Source organism: Mytilus trossulus, chromosome 6, assembly GCF_036588685.1.
Source record: "Mytilus trossulus isolate FHL-02 chromosome 6, PNRI_Mtr1.1.1.hap1, whole genome shotgun sequence".
Classification (NCBI taxonomy): Eukaryota; Metazoa; Mollusca; class Bivalvia; order Mytilida; family Mytilidae; genus Mytilus; species Mytilus trossulus.
Genome location: NC_086378.1, coordinates 5,605,010 through 5,626,063, shown reverse-complemented (window position 1 = coordinate 5,626,063; position 21,054 = coordinate 5,605,010). Strand labels below are relative to the sequence as shown.

The 21,054-nt window shown below is 31.4% G+C and overlaps 1 protein-coding gene across 2 annotated transcripts; it reads right to left on the bottom strand.

The window, feature by feature from the left end:
• Nucleotides 1-1,197: 1,197 nt before the first annotated feature.
• LOC134720645 (cystathionine beta-synthase-like) lies at nt 1,198-21,003 on the bottom strand. 2 transcript variants are annotated; one of them, XM_063583025.1, is made up of 16 exons: nt 20,855-21,002; nt 18,469-18,615; nt 17,533-17,639; nt 16,538-16,672; nt 15,527-15,606; nt 12,851-12,985; nt 10,466-10,535; nt 9,943-10,034; nt 9,171-9,296; nt 8,564-8,648; nt 8,057-8,168; nt 7,598-7,678; nt 4,024-4,158; nt 3,249-3,357; nt 2,854-2,938; nt 1,198-2,156 (listed from the first exon to the last, which is right to left on the bottom strand). In XM_063583025.1, the coding sequence occupies exons 2-16, from the start codon at nt 18,606-18,608 to the stop codon at nt 2,059-2,061; spliced, it is 1,590 nt and encodes a 529-aa protein (XP_063439095.1). In that variant the 5' UTR covers nt 18,609-18,615; nt 20,855-21,002; the 3' UTR covers nt 1,198-2,058. The 2 variants fall into 2 exon arrangements, with proteins under 2 accessions (XP_063439095.1, XP_063439094.1); XM_063583024.1 differs by having other exon boundaries at nt 1,199-2,156; nt 18,469-18,618; nt 20,855-21,003.
• Between the last annotated feature and the right edge of the window lie 51 nt (nt 21,004-21,054).

Below are 21,054 nucleotides of genomic sequence, written 5' to 3'. Positions count from 1 at the left end.
AAATGTAATAAAAGTAACCCACAAGTATCAGAATGAAATGTTACCCTATGAACTGACAGTAATGACTTTTACATTATTATGATACAATTCATTTGAAAAGAAAATCTGTTGATACATTTTTTATGAATAAGTAAATAAATTCAACGAAGCAATTACAGTCTTAAATAATTAAAGAATCATTCATGCAAGCTAAGACATTATTATTAAAGTAGCATATAGAACATGGCTTCAAATATTTGATTTGTCATAGGCATTTTATAGAATTAATATTACAATGTATCACAGACAATCATGGTCATGAATAAGAAAAAAAAGTGTCATGTTTTATAACAGTAAATGTATGCTTCTAACCCAGCTAACTGATGTTGTTAGTCCATTTGCTTAAATATGTAAAATCACAGAGACCATGTTTTGTATGCAAACAAACAGTAAAACACACAAAGTGACAAACATAAACAAATGACAACTGAAAATTCAGAAATTATTGCAAGGTGTTTCTTAATGAAAATGTTATAACTGGGTGAGTATTGCAATTATAAGAACTGCCATTTTGATAACTGAAACATTTATCTGGATGCAGAATTTTTTGAAATCACAATAGTAAAACTTGCTTTTTTGTCCATCCTGAAGAATTGCAATAATACATTCACACAATAATTTCTGAATCAATGGTTCTTAATATAATATAATAAACAAATTACAACAAGTATATATATTTGGTCAATGTTTTGATTATAAACAATTTAATGTCTTAGTAATAATATACGTATTGTTATTCATTTCAAAGACAAAATACTATGTTTTAAATTTAATTTTCCATGTAAAACCTATTGCAGGATATTGTTTTTGTGAAAGATTTTGTTATAGAATTCTGATATTGTCTAATGAATGAATTATGTGATACCAATGTTAGCATGATTAACCTAGAAAGTTATGTATGTCAAATAGACCAAGATAGATATTAATACTTACTTTTAACAATTAACTAACTAACAACAACAAAATACTTAATAGCTACCAAGGAATATATTTGTAAATTAAAACAGGCCTCAACCAGTATGAGATTCATTTGGGACATTTAAATTAAAATATATAAATATTGAACTCTTCAATAATCATTAGAGAATCTTCAATAATATATAAATATAAATAAAAACTAAATGCCTATGTAAAAATAACAATCTATACTATATTTTCAAAAATACATACAGAGGCAAATTATTCTTATTAATAAAAACAATAAATTGACTGTATGTCAATAAAAAATCTAAGAAAGGATCAAATACAAGACAAGAAAAGTGTCAATTTAGTCTTGTGAAAAAGTTTGGTCCTGATAATCACAAAATGTAAAATTTTCAAAGCACTATATAGAATGTCTTTTATTTGCCTCTGTGTTGGTGTAGTTAGTGTTGGCAATATTTCATTGTGATAATACAAACAGACATTACCAATTAAAAAGTTCAATCATTATGAGAATACAAGTCAATTATCACTTATACTATGTAGAACCAAAAAAATATAATAACTTTATTGCATTTATTAACATATTTTTTTCAATTTGTTTTATAAAATACAACCTAAGGTATTTAAATTACTGTTTTAGGAGCAATACTTGTTATATCATCCACACACATGCATGTATATCATAAAATCTCCCACATGTCATCAATTTATTTCCCACAGATAAATTGCAGATGAATCAGTTCTTTTAATAAATTTCAACTTTCAAATTTCAAAATCTACATCCCAATTAAAATTTCGTTTATGTAATCTGCATTGAATTCTGCTTTGAATTAAAATTGGTCCCAGAAAAACAGTTATACAGATATCTAATATGATTAAAGAACTTACATTTTTTTTCATTTTTTAATTCAATTATATAAATTGTGCAACTTTTAAAATAAATATAAACTATTATGCTAGGAATGTAATAACTAAAGTGCACTTGTATGCACATACTGTGACATAGCCGAAACTATTTTAACAAATTAAAAATTTAAGTTCAAAGATAATAGCACTTTCACATCACTGCTCTAGCTGATAGTCACACCAATTCAATTATGATGGATGTTGTTTGGTTATAAAGTTCAAAAGGTCAATCCTTGTAGCAAGGCCAAAAATCATTTGCTTCTTGGACATCAAACTCTGGCCTTCATCTGAAATAAAAACAGAATATCATAGCTATTCATTAAACAGAAATCCAAAGATCTGATAAATTGTTGTATTCTCTTTAAGAAATCTTGCTGTTACTTTATGGAATAGGTAAACAAGGAAAAAAGAAATAAACATATATCTAAATATAGTTTGTTTTGACTTCAAAAGCCTATCGAGTCACTGAATACACCTTTATCACTTTGTTCGCCGCAATAACTGGACATTGGAAAGATTCCTGAAAGTTTTGGCCTCACAAAAGAAAATGTCTTATGCCACAATAGAAAAGTGATTGTTTCATGAAGTTTCAAGTTCAAGCAGCGCAGATTCTCAGGTCAAGTGACATAGAGCAAATTTCCAAATAAGAATAAGACGTATTAAAAAAGATCAACACAAACAACACACACTGTTCTAGAAAAATAATGTGCGTCTCATATGTTACATTTCAATGTCATCAGATCAACTAATGATTTTTTTTACGTTAAGTATTACAAAACGAAAATCCTCAACTTTTGAAATAAAAACTTATTAAGCACCACTATCAAAACATACAAAATGCTGCATTGAACAATTGTCAAGTATACAAAATTCTCAAGGTCATTAGGATTCAGGGACGTAATAAATTCTTGGAAACCAGTAATTGGAACTTTTGATGTCATTATTGGATTAGGATAAGACATAACATAAAGACATTATACTCACATTGTCTCTGGTCATGGACTACTACAACAAAATGGTCAGTGTCTAACATCCTTGATATCTGACCAAGAGTGGTACCCATCTGTACCTGTAAATTAAAGAACAACATCTTAGATATAAATAACATTTAAAAAATATCAGTATATTGTCACTTATTTTCAATTAGTAAATATCTATGAAAATTGAACAAAAAAATTAAAGTGTGTCTTTGGACAGGAATTCTCCTTGCTGAAGCTTTGCAATTTTAAAAAGTTAAAAAGGGGAATAACTCTTGAATGGTTAGTGACATATGGCCAATATTTGATATCTTTTCTGGAAGTTTTGGGTATTAGCATTGTACAAAGCTTCATAAAATTTGGATAAAGAAAACTAAAGGAGTGCAAAGATGAAAGTCTTACTTTCTTAAACTGTTTATACATAACAGCACTGACATGGTCTGATGGTTTAACCTTTGACCTGACAACCTGTGACATCATGTTACCCACAGTCAACATACCAAGAATCAATCTAAAAATACAAGAGCAATGGTCATTAATTTCTTGTAAATATACATTGACTAACAAACTTTTGATTTTAACAATACCAATGTATATTCATATGTACCTAGCTAATAATGTCTGAACTTCATCATGTTAAATACAAATGGCCAACTGTTAGTATTAGTCTAATTGAATGTTTGTTAGGATTTAATACCACTTATAGCACTCTTATCTATATCCTATATCAGTTTTTATTGGTGGGGGTAGCTAGGGTGCCAGGAGAGAGCCACGACCTTTGGCAGGAACTCTAGATTGAATTATAAAAATCCCATAAATAACATTATGACTCATACTTTTTGGAACAACTGTCTCATTAAAAGTTTTCATAAATAAGAACTAGACCCAAAAAAATTAATATGCCCTGTATCATGTATATAACTGTTTTTAAGTGAATTAAGTTAAAGTATCAAAACTCATCTATTGTATTTGAAAACCATAAAGTAGAAGTATAACAGATCCAAACATGCTTACTTTTTACAAAGCACTACTTTACACTGTAAGCTACTATTTTAAAAGTAATTCTGAAACGTTTTATCTGAGAAAAATAGGTATGCAAATATAAATTGATAGAAGTCATCAAAAAGACAAACAATGTCATATACCCCCTAGACAGGGAGTATTATAATGTTATTACCCAGCTTCATTTACTACTGGTACTTGGTCAAACCCTTCCTTGTTAAGTAGCTCTAATGTTTCCTGTATGGTAACAGTTGGTGTCACAGTCAGTGGAGCTCTTAGAGATAAACTACTCACTGGTAGATTCCACCACCTAAAAAAATAGACACAAAATTTCATACAAATAATAAAAAGAGGCTCCAACATTGTCCAATAAGACTGTTAAAATACACCTAATAATGTTTTTCATTAAACTGATACAATGCAAAAAGAACATCTGTGTGGAAGGGCTATAGTGAGGGCAAACATCAGTTCTTGCTGATTAATTATGTAGGACATAAGTGTGTACATGAACATCTGTTAATTTTCAAGAGAGAGGAAACAGGATTTTTATATTTTTTTTAAAAAAGGATTTTTGTCATAAATCCTTAAAAGATTTCATTCAAGATTTCAATCAAACAATTTATTTGAGTTTCTTGTATTACTGTTCTAGCTGTAAAACATACTATTGTAGATCTTAGTTATGCTGTCTAAACTTTCTCTCTATCTATTTCAGTTTTTACAAAAATAAACCGAAAAGGTATAATCGGCAATTACTCTAGATCTTAAACTAAACTGAAATCCTTAATTTCTGATGTGAAGTAAAAAATGTTTGTTTAATGAGTCAACAGAAACAATCACACATAATCCTGAAAAATATTCAAATTATTTGCCTTCTGTAAAAAAAACAAGTACCAGTTTTTCTGTTTATATATAATGCAACGGTCTCCATATTTTTTTGTAATTTTTTTCTACTAAGTTATAAATCCTGATCACCAGTTACCATAATATGAATAAAATAAATATAAATGGCTTTTTTGTATAAAAAAAAAACCATTGCTTTACAATGTATCCATGCAACACATGTACAACTGATGCCCCTAATTCCATATAATGATATAGATGGGCATAACTTCCAAACAGTAAAAGTGACGCCATAAAATATGAAATTAATCTGAGTTTTGTGGTAATACCCATTGTGTAGACGTTTCAAAATTTCCAGATGTACAGAAAAACAAGTTTTATTCTTTACATATACTTCTTTTAATTAAAAAGTAAGCAACTGTAAAAAAGTTTGACCTTGTGGTGTGATAGACTATAACACTGCATAAACACACTCAGTGTAACAATCTTTTCATATGTGAATTTAAGAAGAAGAAAAAAATAAGGCTAAATGGTAGTTCCCTGATAAGGAAACATTCAAAGTTGAAACTCTTCTACAAACAATAGTTTAGAAAGAACTGTAGACAGAAAAAAATCTACAGAAGAACAGATAAAATCTCAACAATAATAGTTTAGGAGGAGGCATTACAATGACGACAGTAGTTCAGAAGAAGCTATGGATAACAATTTAAACATATAAAAAGTTGGTATCCAATTTGTAATTTTTTTTATTTTTCAATAGCAAGAATGCTCAGATTACTGAAAGAAATCACTATAAGTAAGCTCATCGAGTACTAATAAAATGATGCCCTTTTGAAAATAGTTTTGTCTGCTTCTGTTTGTTTTGTGTTAGGTTGCTGTCTATAACACCTCTTTTATTTTTATTCCATTTTATAATGAAATCAACTCTTTAGATAGTTTAGGGAAACAACACCAACAACGTCAAAATGCATGTATGAACACAATTTAGATGCAGTGCAAACAAATAGAAAAGTTCATGAATCAAAACCCTGATGAGCAGTGCATTCCAATTTAAAAGTTGTGAACCAAATCCATCAAAAGCAATGCAACATAACAGAAAAGTTTATGAACCAAATCCCTGACAAGCAGTGCAACCAAATTGACAAGTCTGTGAACCAATCCATGAAGAGCAGTACATTGTATTACAAAACAGACAAGTCTGTGAACCAATCCATAAAGAACTGAGCAAATTAAAGTACATCAGTGCAACCAAATTTGATAAGCTTGTGAATTAAATCCATCCCATGACCGTTGCCTTTTTTCAGACATATAAAAATTACTACAATTACTTTTAAAAATCCTTGTTTTTATACTGCACGTATAGTATACTCTCTTTCCCCATATCATCAAAATTTGTTGGTACAAAACAAAATTTGATAAAAAAAATCTTATCAATCTGTTTATACCAGTAATCATGATATAAATGTCAGATAACAATTTATTAATAACAAAATACAATACAAGTCCACAGATTGTTTTTTTAAAACTTCTAAGCCTGGAAATCATTCAAAAGGATGAATGGACAATGAATTATCAAATTTCACCTAAACAAAAAGAAGAAATAGAGATTACAAAGGTCAAACACTTTGGAACACCCACCACTAATAAGTATATAAGTATAAGTATGGACAGGTTAAATTAAAAGGATAAGCTGTTTTTCCTGATTTTGTTTAAACAGCTGAATGAAAAAAACACAATTCAATGTTCCTAAACTACCACAAAGAGGTTATGATGATTTGTTAAATGATGAAATAGAAAACAAACTTGCTACCTTCTTTTCGTGTCAGTCCTAAAAAAATATAACAAATCTGAATATATAATTTTATTGTTTTCTTCTTGGATATTATTACATGCTGAAGGTACTAAATGTTGCTTATCTCACAAACGACCATGCATAAATGTCTTGAAGAGAATCTTATAGAAAACCATGCCAAAGTGTCTTATAGTGAATCCCACAGAATATCATGAGATTTGGTACACACAACACTTTGGCTATGGCAGTTCCACTTGTTAAGGAGGCTCGCGGGTATAAAACTTTAAGAAAAAAAATAAACATTTATTTTTCATTACAAATTTTATTAATTACCTTTAGTAGTTGTTACTTGATCATATGGTACAAAAATCATTCCAAAAAATCAATTGGTGTTGACCCTTGGTGACTTTTAAAATGTAGATATCGTTGAAAAAGCTCCAAATTATCTCCCTTTGGTACAAAAATGCCATATTTTTGCATTAAAATTGAAATATCTTTTTTAAATCATCGGTGACCTATATTTTTTATTGTTGTTTTCGAATAAGCTGTACATTAACTAAATAATTGTAAAATTTAAGCGATTTCTGTAATTTAGTTCTTTTTTTATATCGATATTACCGCTATTTCTCCTATTAGATCAACAGAAAAAAGGGACATTAACAAAAATGTATACTTCTTTTGAAGGCAGATTGTGAGCGTAAATGAACGGTGACCCCATTTTTTTATTTCATTTTTCCATTAGGTATAAGATAAAGTTCATTTATAGAAAAATATAGCGAAATCCTATATTAAATAAAAAGAATCATTTATACCCGCAAGCCCCCTTAAATGTTTTTCTTAAATTACATTGAATAGTGGAGTTATGCAGTGCCATTTTTTTCACCCCTTTGATTATGGAAAAAGTTTCAATACTTAAAACTAGAAGCTTATTAATGTAGTCAAATTTAAAAAAAAACAATAAACATGACAGACAAATACTATTAAAGCCCTACATTACAAAAAATTAAAGATGTATAATTGAATTGAATCAAGACTGTATAATCTGACTAAATATCCTGCAAAAAATAAAGATCAAATTAAAAATAAACCTGTTCAGTTAATTTGTGTGATATCTTACCATTCATCAGCAGATGGGACCTGGTTATCAATCTGTAGGAAATCTCTCTGGCTCATCCAGTCATCACTCAGAAATTTGGTCCTGAAAAATGTCAAAATGTTAGAAATGCTGATCGCATATAATAAGTGTGTAATATAAATCCTAAATTTATGATACTCCTCATGAAAAGCTATAAATATGTCAATCAGCTGCAATTTGCATGTGGATGAAAGGAATGATTAATATTTTCCATTTACAGTTTACAAGGGCAGATAATAGGCATGTATTCTGCAATTAGTTATATTAGATATTATAAGAGTTAACTCCCTTATTAAAACCATAGACAGTGTCTTTAAAAAAATAACATGAATTTAGGAACTGTTTACGTTAGCATTCATATTTTTCTTTTTGCTACTTAGGTTGAGAATCATGTCTGTTGTAATAACAACATATATCTAACAAATCAATTTTAAGACTTACATATAATTTCTGACAGAATCTGCTAAAATTACAACACATCTTTGTCCTTCTTTCAGTCCAAAATCTTTGGCTGCTTTTAAGGCACAATACATTGTTGCCCCAGAACTGCCACCTAGAAAGATAAATCAAATACTAGAAATTGAGGTGGAATGATAAATTATGTTTTTGCCCCATTTATTTGAATTAATAATATAGCAGACATTGTCGAGCTAGTATTTCCCCATTGGTAGTTCAAATTATCTGAAATTAGGAAATTCTGACAGATCTAATTTACTCTATATAAAATATCTCCCTCTCTCTGAATAATTATCTGCAATGATGTACTCACCACAAAGTAGTCCCTAGCTCCCCTCTCTGATTATTTGTCTTCACTGAGTTACTCACCACAAAGTAGTCCCTCCTCTCAAATTAATCATCTGGGCAAGATAAATGAATCTTTATCCAATGATTTACTCACCACAAAGTAGTCCGTCCTCTCTGATTATTCATCTTCAATTATTTACTCACCACAAAGTAGTCCCTCCTCTCTGATTAATCGTCTGGACATAATAAATGAATCTTTATCCAATGATTTGTACCACTTGTCCACTTGCTGAATCAAATATAAGTTAAAAATGTACTATGTAATTAGCAATGCCTATAAAACAAATATCACTACTATTTTAAGCTATTTTAAAAGGATGCAAAACAAGCATATTAAGTTCACTCAAAGTGCAGAATTTGAATTACTTTAGATTCTTTATTATTCATTGGATACCAATATTCGTGCGTAAAGGTTAACCACAAAATAAAAAAGTTCCACAAATGCCTAATTCCTTTAGGCTAGTATGCAATTCTATAAAAAAAAACTGGAATTGAATATCACTGAATGAATATGTACATGATCTAAGTTTTTCTTAATTCACAAAAATTGGTACCCATAAAAATAAGTGAATCCACACTACACAGTAATAGTCGCTAGACATCCCTCATATTAGGTACGGGCTTTGCTCATTGTTGAAAGCTGTACAGTGACCTGTAGTTGTATTAAAATTTTTGTAATATATGGTCTCTTGTGGAGATTTGTCTCATTGGCAATCATACCACATCTTCTTTTTTATATCCTATGACTTACCGATCTATCACAAACTGTTGGTATAAAGTCATATCCGGTTCCCTCAACTTCGTAACCTGTCACATCGGTTTTATTCAACTGTTCTGGTTCAGCAATAATAGAACCTTCTGGATCAACACCAATGATCTTAAACAAATACAAAGCTTATATTTAAAAAATGCATGAAGACATTTAGTTAGGAGTTGTACTTTTTAAAATAACCCTTATTTAATTCTACAGCTTACTAATTTTGAAGGTATAGTTTTATCTCTTAAGTCTTAGTTGTCAATAATTTTTTTCTTATTGATCATATGTGCAGCTGGTCACATTTCTTTACTTTTCTTTTATAGAATAAGAATATTTATTATTCCAATCAAGGGCCCTTGATGGGCAGCATAACATGTATACATAAAACAATACATCATGATTTGTAACAGAAAAAACATTTTTATAATAAGATCTAGAGTGTAAATTTATCTGCATTTTATATAGACTAAGTTGTCTTAACTTTTCGTAAAAGTAATATTCTATGGACTACAAAAATCTAATATATTGTTACTTATTTCCAAATTTCAGCTTATTTACATGCCTCTATGGAAAGTGGACTAGCGGAGTAAATTAACATCTTTGCATAGTGGATTCTTTGTATATGAAGGTTTAAAATGTTTGAAATCCTACCAAAAAAGTATTATCAAAGATTAGATTTATTCTCAAACGATGATTAAAACCGTTATCACACATTAGTTTATCTAAAAATTGTATTTTGAAGGAGTTTTAAAAAGAAATGACTCACTTTACATTTTGGACATTTCAGTTTAATTTTTCTTGCAATTCCTGTCAGTGTCCCTCCTGTTCCAGCCCCTAGTACTACCATGTCTACATTCCCTATAATAAAATAATGCTTATGTACAGTTGTGTGGATAATATAAATGCTAGTCTATCATGTCTATATAGATTGGTGTTTAACGTCAAATGACCAATGTAATGGCCTCAATGTTATTTTTTCTGGTCACTTGTTATAGTTTTTTTTATATATCTTAACATCATGAACTATTGGCAAAAATGTTTTATTTGGTACAAAAGGTATATAAACACTGGGTTTATTGTTGACAACAGTTGCCCTTCCAGTGTTCTTACTGGTTTCATTGTCTAGTCTCTTTGATAATTGATGTTTAACACATGTTGATCACAAAATACATTATCACACTTATTTCAAGGCCAGTTTTGTTCTCTTTTTTTAGTATAACCCATGACTAGACATGAGATTCATTTTCACAAATCTAAGATTAATCTATAACATGTCCTAATATACATACCATCACATGAATTCAGTATTTCTTGTGCCGTTCCATCAAAATGAGCTATAGGGTTACTAGCATTTCTGTACTGTTAAAACAAAATCACATGGGTAAGTTACCAAAAATCTAACTCATATTCATGTAAATACAATAGAATAAACAGTTTGGTTTTCACAATCTGATTGGATTTTTTCATGTTTTATACCTTTTAGGTTTATACTGTGTGCAACTAGATGGGGAATGTGTCAATGGGAAACAGATGATGCCCCTGCTTGCATATCATATAAAGTTATAAATATACATATCTGAAGAATTGTAATAAATAAGTATTATGTATAAGTTTCATAAGATTTGGTTGAGGCAAACTTAAGTTAGAGAACATGTATAAGTTTCAAAAGATTTGGTTGAGGCAAACTTAAGGTAGAGAATTGAAATGCAAAATTGCGCAATTTTTCAAGTTGTAAAGGTGCACAACTCTAGAATAGTTAAAGTGACGCCACAAAAATTCAAACTTGATCTGTGCTTTAGTGGTAATAAGCAGTGTATAAGTTGCATAACATTTGGTTTCAGCAAACTTAGTTCAGAGATTGGAATGGAAAAATTCAGTATTTTTGCATTTGTTAAAGCCTCGGTCACACCTTACCGGATTAGACGAACGGACGCCTAACGGATGAAAATAAAAGTTATCCGTTGACAAAATTGTTATCCGTTGGGAGTCCGTTGATGTAAAACGGACGCCTAACGAATGAATAACGGACATGCAACGGATATGCAACGGACGAGAAACGGAGACGTACTGGACAGAACGGATGTCGAACGTACAGCCAATGGACGAGTACCTCATAAAACGGACACCTAACGGAAGCGTAACGGATAAAACGGATAAACAAGATATACGACAAAAATTAAAGGCGACAATAATAATACATGTAAATCGCATTAATATTGAAATTGTTCTGTGTAACTGGTTTTGGTTTTTTCTTCAAAATGCAGCTAAAGGGCAGTGTCTGACCTGAATAACAGCTGCTTTATTGTGAAGATGTGCCCTGTCTCTAAGATCGATTATGAATAATAAGAATTGATAAACCTTAAGGAATCTGACATACCAATAATTGGCATTTCTGACTAGAAATTTTAAATTGGCATTATTTTTGTCCATCTGATGAGTTAAGCCTTTTCCAGCTGATTTTTATGGTTTGTTCTAATGATGTACTGTAATGATACCACTGTTCAAGGTTAGGGGAGGGTTGGGATCCCGTTAACATGTTTAACCCCGTCACATTAGGTATGTATGTGCCTGTATCAAGTCAAGAGCCTGTAATTCAGTGGTTGTCGTTTGCTTATGTGTTACATATTTGTTTTTCGTGTATTTTCTTTATATAAATAAGTCCATTAGTTTTCTTGTTTGAACTGTTTTACATTGTTATTTCGGGGTCTTTTATGGCTGACTATGCGCTATGGGCCTTCGTCATTGTTGAATGCCGTACAGTTACCTATAATTGTTAATTTCTGTGTCATTTGTGTCTCTTGTGGAGATTTGTCTCCTTGGCAATAATACCACATCTTCTTTTTTATATCGTTCATCATCCGGTGTGTCTGTTATACGTCCGGTAGAAGTCTGTTTCACATTCGTTCAACATCCATTTTATCCATTAGACGTCCGTTAGAAGTCCGTTGGTGAATTTATCTGCCAGACCTTCAACGGATGTATAACGGACACGTAACGGATACAAAACGGAAACGAAACGGACGAGTACCGTACAAAATGGACACCTAACGGACATCCAACGGACATTTTATCCGTTGGACGTCCTTTCAAAGTTTTGAACATGCTCAAAACTTTCCACCGGACAGAACGGACGTCAACGGATAAAACGTACGCTTAACGGACATGCAACGGATACGGACGGACGTCTAACGGATAACAACGGACGTCTAACGGACATGAACGGATTGAAAAAAAGTTATCCGTTAGGCGTCCGTTCGAGCTATCCGGTAAGGTGTGACCGAGGTTTAAGGGGCATAACTCTAGAACAGTCAAAGTGACACAACCAAAATTAAATCTGGATCTGTGTTTGGTGGTAATAAGCATTGTATACAAGTTTTATAATATATGGTTGAAGCAAACTTAAGTTAGAGAATGGAAACCAATATATGAGGAGTTTTACTTCATGTGTAAATATTAAATGCTTCAACATTTTGATTAATCAATGAAGTTTGATGTATAACCATGATAACAGAAAATGGAAAATGAATAAATTTCGTGGATAAACATGGTTTAACTGTTTGTCGAAGAACTTTTGTCTCTGACATACAACTACCATTGATATTCTATTGCTTCATACACCACTGAAAATATATAATTGATATACAAGATGTTATTCATAATTCTAAAATATCTACCTGGTCAAGAATATGAGAGTTTGGAATCTCTTCCATCAAACGTTTAGCCACACCAATGTGAGATTCTGGTGAATCAAAAGCTGCAGATGTAGGAGTTCTCACTATCTCAGCTCCAAAGGCTCGTAGAACATCAACCTAAACCAAAAATAAATCAAAGAGCTGAAAGCTCTGAAGAAAAATGACGCCACTGTCTCTAATATTGGGATAGTTTTTGTGCAAGTCTTGATTTTCACATACCGTAATTAGTTTAACAATGCAACATGTCTCGTGAGCATATAATTGATATTCCTATATGTGTGTGTGTGAAGTGAAGGTGACAACTGGCTGTTTTTTCTAAGACAAATGAATAGGTCAAGACTACCTGAATTGTACAAATAAATACTGTAGAAAGGCTTGTAAATTTCTCACTGGTACATAGTCTGAATCCAGGTCCGTTCACGCCCATTCACTTTCACACCTTACATGTTCGCACCCAATTTTAATTGGTTTTGTGTTTAATAACTCTGTAAGCAAGTGTTTTCTTATAAGTATAATTGTTGTCAATGTCTCAAAATAAAGTGAGACAGCATTTTCATTTTGTGTTGAATAACTCTTAATCATGTTTTGGTTAGTGTATTGCTATAACTTTTGTTTCATTGACTTGTTTCAAAATGAAGTGAGATTCTGACTATGTTTTTTTCTCTGTGTGTTGAATAAATTTTATCATGTTTTGGTTATAATAGTGGATTGCTACATTTTGGTTCCTATATTTTATTGTTTCGTTGTTTCAGATCAAAGGGACCAAGCTGTTAAAAACAATTATCTTTTGTGTTTTTCCTTTAAAATCTTCAATGTTTTACTCATACCAAGCTATAAATACATTCAGTATTTACACCAAAGCAATTTAAAACAACAATCATAATTTTCCAATTATTCAACTTGAATTTGAATTAAAATTGGGTGCGAATGAGTAGAGTGCGAACGTGCGAGGTGCGAACCTGTAGGGTGCGAAAGTGTATTGGGCGCAAACAGACCTGATACCACATAGTCTGAACCCCCTTCTCCCACAAAATATTAAGTAAATAATCTTTTTGTTACTGTTATCAAAGGTCTAATGAAACTCAGGTAAATTCAAACATTTGTCAAAGAATTCTAGTCAAACCAACACCTGGTTAAATTGGCACCTGGACAAATCGGCACCTGGTTAAATCGACACCTGATATAGTCAATTCGTCACCCATGTTAAATATATATTTTTAACAGTATTTTAAGCAAAAAGAGTAAAAATAAGAAAGGGGTTGCCAGAATTTTTTTCAGTATTTAAGCAAAAAGAGTTAAATACTAACTTTCACATTTTTTGGTGTTCATTGGATATTTTTATGCATTATTTTAACCAGTTGAGCATTTTACAGGATTGTTGGTTTAATGCTGTTTAAACTTTACTGAAAAAAACACCTTAAATTTGCTAATTATTTGGCATGAAAGTTTGATTTATTGAATGGGACTCATAGTTTTCCATTCTATTTTAATAATTGTCTAATTGTTAAAACAACAGTTGGGTAAGGGCTTCGTTGTTTACCTTTATACACAACATTATATTCACTTTGGTTTCGTTGTTTACCTAAATACACAACAACATATTCACTATGTACTTGGTAACAGTTATTAATTAATTGAATAGAAAATATTATAACAAATATTATTGGATGCCGAATTGACGTCAAATAGGTGCCGATTTGACTAGATGCCAATTCAACCAGGTGCCGACTTGACTTTTCAATTCCTCTGCGATCCAAGAAAAAACCTATTTTCCGTCATCAAAGAGAAGAAGAAACTGCTTGAAAATGATTCTGGAACGCTTCATGATTGTTAAAATAAGTTTAATTCGCTCAAAAAACAATTTTAGAACTTTCAATGTTTAAACAGGAAGTTTCAAAACCAAGTGTAAAAGAAGAAATTAACCGGTGAGAGTGGAAATCCGTACATGACAGATATCACTATAGTACGACTTTGAAAGCAATACAGTTCCATCCTTTTGTAAAACAGTCTTTAATATACCTATCACATTAATGTTTGAAGGGTCTTAAGCTTATTCAAACCATATAAGTCGGTATGAAACACCAAAACGGAATGAAAAAAAACCGATTACGTTTTGTAGTTTTCAAATTATAAACTGGTTCCCGTCAAACTATAACACTTTGTTCGAGTGTAGTGGAATACAAGGAGAAACCAGTTAGTTTGTAAAAAAGAAATATGAAACCGAGCTCGAGTGTAAACTGGTTCCTGGCTGATTACTACACAATGATCATGCATAATGATAACACAAGCAGATTCCAGTTTGTATGGAAAATAGTAAATACGAAACCAAGCGCGGTAGGCAGAGAATTGTATTGAAGTTCAGGTCACCAGTAATGGAACAATGACTGCGTCATTTTCCAAAAATTTCTTCCTACATGTGAAAGGTGAAAATAAGGTGAAAGTGATAAATATACTACTAGTATATTCATGATATTAACTAATGCAAGAAATTATTTATATTTTGTCTTTGTTCTATTTTTTACATTAAATCTATATATCTTTTAATTTCATGATTATTCAAACACAATTTGTTTTAGATAAGTCAAAATTAAGATAAAGTTCTTGTATGAGTTATATAACCCATACCAGCCATAGTCACATAACTGACAAAAGCATTACCTTTTCTCTACTCATTTTCTCTGGCATAACAATAATACATCTGTAACCTTTAACTGCAGCGGCCATTGCTAGTCCAATACCTGTAAATACATCAAAACATTCCATTTATAAAGAGACTGTCCAAGTAAACATCAGGCAAACCCTAGGATACGGGTGGCACAACATAATTTTTTTCCCACTGAATTTTTGGTTTCAATGCAATGTTTATATCATACAAAGGATATATATGTCAAAGATATTTTTGAATCAACAGTGGTTTGCTCAGAAAATAATTTTAAAGTTAACTAACAATGTAACAAAATTTTGTACAAAATGAAGAATTATCTCCCCTTTTCAATGAAATTTCAGTGCTTATAATGTATATTTTTTCACTTAATTTGTTGCAGTTAATAAAAAAAACTAAATTAAACTCTGAGAAAGAATGAATTTGTGATATGAAATAGATGAAAAAAAAATGAAAACAAAATATGTCAAGTGCCATCCCCTACCTGGTTTTTCCATGGACACCCTCTTAACAATATAAATTCTCAACCATCAAGGGAGACCATGAGGATCTTTTTTTTTTAAATACTCAAACTTAAAGATTGGCATAGTGGCAATACTGAGAAAATAAGTGTAAATTGTTGAGAGATTTTCAAAATTTGCCTTTTAACAATTAAACAAAAGAAGATACTTATCCATTTGGCTTTTAAAAATCCAGTATCAAATATTACAAGTAACAACCAGACAAATATTAAATTTTGAACAATTTCATCTACAAGCTTTTCAAAATAAGTTGTGAGGTCTTATTATCAAACCATTCAACTACTTATAAGGACATTGTTTTCTCTGCATATCTTGCAGTATGTTGTTTATGACCACTACCATTTATCTGCCACCTGTATCAGGTGTATATGTTTGACCTGTATCATGTGTATATGTTTTACCTGTATCATGTGTATATGTTTTACCTGTATCATGTGTATATGTTTTATGTATATGTTTTACCTGTATCATGTGTATATGTTTTACCTGTATTTCCTGATGTTGGTTCTATAAGAACATCTCCCTGTTTGAGAATACCCATCTTCTCAGCATCTTCAACCATTCTATAACCAATTCTATCTTTCACACTGCCTCCTGGGTTGAAAAACTCACATTTGGCCACTGAAAAAATTAAGTTTTTTTTTAAATAGATGGAAAGATAGAGTTTGGTGTCCAGCAGCAAATCAAATCATATTCACCACCTGAATCTTAAAACGTTTAAATCACTGTATTTGTTGGCACTTTTTCTAAGTCAGGAAAACAAATCTGAAGAAAGAACATTTGTAATGGTGTCCCTTGTCTCAACATGGCCTTTAATGTGGAGAAAATATCAGTGATTAATATTTGTTGAGGTTGTTCATAAGAATTTTTCGTAGTTGGAAATATTTTATTCTCAGTGGTAATTTTGGGGCCCGTATTAAATAGCATGCAGTGCTTATTTATAGTACAAAGGTAATCTGGCTACATTGAAGACCTGGTGGTGACCTTCTGATGTTGTTTTTTCTATGGTTGGGTTGTTGTCTCTTTGACACATTCCCCATTTCCATTCTCAATTTTATTAAGCATGTTATGTATGTCATGATCAAAACTTAAAAAGACACACTATAAAATACTACCTATCACAAAATTCTTTCATTTACAAAATACAATCGGAAATTGGTGTGACATAATTCCTTGATTCAAGGATAGATTGACTCTGGTCCAATCTCTGTTTGAATCACCATTGAGCCATGGTCCAGGATCCCAGACTACTTAAATGTGTACCTTTATTGGCCATGGCTTGACTACAAATTCAAATATATACTGGAATATGGATCTTCATGATGTCAATTGGATTTTTATATGTACCCATTCGTCATGTTGAAGATATGTTATAGGATTGCCAATGAGACTTTCATTCAAGTGTCCCCATTTTATTATATTTACATGGTATAAGAACTTTACTTTTGTGTCTAAAGTCAGACGGTAATACCAAAACTCACATATATCACATTGTAGCCCTTCTTTCTTTGGAATGTTGTTGAGTTTGACCAGAGGTGTGTTGCCAATCTGATGTAAAATATTTGGTAGAATCTTAGGTCTTGGTGTTCTGAAAATAAAAAAAAACATTACTCAGTAACATGTATTTGTCATGTTCATGATGTTTGTTAAGCACTATCCTATTTTTTTTCTTTCTTGCAGTAATTTTCTATAAATAGGCACTTCAAGAGACATTACAGTATACATTCATAATTAATATCACAAACTTCTATTTATCATGCAGATAGAATACTTTTACTACCAATTTTCGAAGCAAGATAGCATAGACATATTGTACCACTGAATGTTATTCTGCACTGAATGTTATTCTGCACTGAATGTTATTCTGCACTGAATGTTATTCTGCAGTCTATTCTTTCCATCTGAAGAAGTACACCATTATTGGTCAAAGTACACTTCTAAGATACAAAATTGTCATTACATTAGATAATATCTGAAACAGTTCACTAACACATAAATGTATTAAACTGAAAAGAAATTCAATTCATAACATAGAACAGAGGCAGACATGGCAGACTGCCTTAATCATGTTGTTATATGACTATTTTAAGACTTAACAAATACAACAATTATTTTACAGCAGAATGCATTGAGCATGTAGGTACATGTATAAACTTTGGTTACATGTATGTTGCTCATGTTGTTTGTTAGCTGAACCATGAAGTCATTAAGTTAAGTATACTACCCTCCTCTAGGAATAATCAACTCCTACAGACAGATAGATTGGTTATCTGTGGGATTAGTCTACTCTTAAAGGAGGATAGTATACATACCGGGGTAATAATGACTTCACAATTCAGTTAGCAAGCAAGCAAACCAAAGATATTACCTTTACCTACACACTCATTGCATTCTGCTTTAATGTGGAAATGACTTACACTTCAGCATGTATATGTGGAGACTCCTCCATAGACTTGGCCTGATGAAATGTACATTTGCTAGGCAGATCTGGGCGTTGCCACTTCCTAAAAGGACTGTCTGAGACATTCAAGTTTTCAATTTTTACGATGTCAGCCATCTTTATGCTTCTGAAAAAAAAGTTTCTGGTAAAATCATGAAATCACTGCCAGAACATTTTGTTATGTTGTTTTCCTTTGACACTGGAAACACGTGTTAAACTTTTATTGTACAAATAACAGGATTATTAATACTGTCAAGTTTGAGCAGAGTAGTTAAATATTCATTGATTTTTTTATTTTTTTATTTAAACCAAAGTCATCTCCAATTCCATGTAGACTTTAATATTCCTTGAACATGTTAAACTACATGTATTGGTCCCATCCATCCAATCTCTAAAAATAACAAATTCGGGGGCAGCAACCCAACAACAAGTTGTCTCTTTGGTCTGTAAACTTCAGGTCAGATACATGTAGAAAGTAAAAGTAACTTGAGTGTCTTGCTGTGAAATTATTATTGGCAAGTCATATTTCTGACAAAATGGTGACTAAGACTTTTGCAGACCAGATTTCTTTTGGCAATATTATCATTATTATACCTCCTTGTTGATCCTATACCACCTATGCATGTATTTAGACGACCAGCCCTACCTCATTTTAACTACATTTCAGGTTTTTTCCATTTCAACCTCTAAAAATGCATTTTAAACTTGTTAGTACAAATGTATTTTCCTGCACATTTTTTTTATGTTTGAGAAATTTGAAGATTCTGTCAGTCTTCAGTTTGATATATCTGTTTGATAGATGGTTTTTTCTACATATACATGTATAATCATAGAATTATGCATTTGATAAGAAAGAAATAGTGGTGTGCCAATGATGACAAAACTTGTGATTTTGTTCCCCCCTCCCCTAACATTTTTTGTGACTAATAAAGGCTGATTGCTCTTGCCTTTTTTGTTTTGGCTTTAAAAACAGACTGATTTAAGTAAGTCATTAGGTTTTATAGTACACAGCTCACTGAACAAAGGACGATTCAAACCCATTTCTGATTGATCGATTTTTTACCTACAGGTATTTTAGCTGTAAAAAAGGTTGTCACAGGCAAAAGGAATAAAATGTTCATATTCAGCCCTCAAAGCCTGGATGCTTGGATAAAATGCCATTCAATTCATTCATGATGGGATTCGGTCCTTCAAATTAACCTTGTAGGCTTAAATATACTAGCAGAAACAGAAATATGTTATATAACAAACAAGCTCGTCATCAGATGACCGGTATGGATTTAGACGAGTATTGAAGTGTGAAGTTGAAGCTCATTAAAAAGCATCAAAGGAATCAAATAAAATTATATGTCAAAACAGTTTTGAGCAGTTGAAACAGAATGTTCATAAGGTTGCCTGAACTAAATGAGTATATGTGTTGGCCAACATCTTAATATAATTTGTCTAAGTTCATGAAGTTATAAGTCTTTCAGAATTGTCAAGTCTTTCAAACTGGTGAGGTTGGACTTGGTTGGACAGGTCAAGGATTGGGTTGTCTGTTTGGATTTTGGAATATCTATACCATGTACATGTATATACCCTGTTATGGCATTATTGCAAAGATTTAAAAGTCCTGTGTACAAAACCACTGATGACATTTAAATTTTTTATACATGTACATGTAAATCATGTACATGTTTTAAACAAGTTAGGCTCAACATTTCTCAAGGTGTGCTTATGTAGGAGAGTGGTAATGACCTTTAGGCTTTACATGTACCATCAGGCGTCAAATGGCCAATTTCGCCTCCTGTTAGCACCAAATTGGTTAAATTTTACTTTGTTTCGTCAAAATATCTTTATTGTGATTTGTCAGATGCCTAAAATAATTGTTGTTACCGTTATTTTAGAGAAAAAAATAGCATGATTTGTCAAATTCAGCTGATTTTTTATTGTCTAGTACAGTTATAGACAATAACATTTTATCGTCTGACATGCACTAAAAATTACTGTTAACATCATTTGGCAAGAATTTATACCGTTATAGTCATGAAGGTACCCCCATTAGGCCATGCACCAGAATGTAATCTTCAAAATGTTGATGGTTTTCTGTAACTAAAGAAGAAGAAGGTAGATTTGACACAATAAATTAAAAAGGAAAAACAGAAGTCCATGTTCATGATGTTTACTGGTGGTTTAAACACCAGAAAACAGGGAATACCCTAGTCCAAATAATTTTGACATCTTGAAAGGCTTTTATATATATAATTTACTTTGACGTCGTTGATACCCTACTTTTCGTGACCTGAGCCAAACCTGTTTTATACGCACACATAAAAAATAGAACATATCATTTCATTAGTCTTTATAAAATAAGTTTTAACTACCTGATTTTGAGATTGTCTGATGTTGAAAAGTAAGCCTGTTTTACTTATTTACGTTGAAAAGAAACGAACAAATTGTTTACAGTACAGATCTATCACACGTGTGTCAAAACAAAGTTTTCCGTTAACTATTTATTGGACAAATCTGGTAGGTGTGTCAAAAGGTAAAAATTGTAATGACCTTGACCTTATTTTTGCATTTT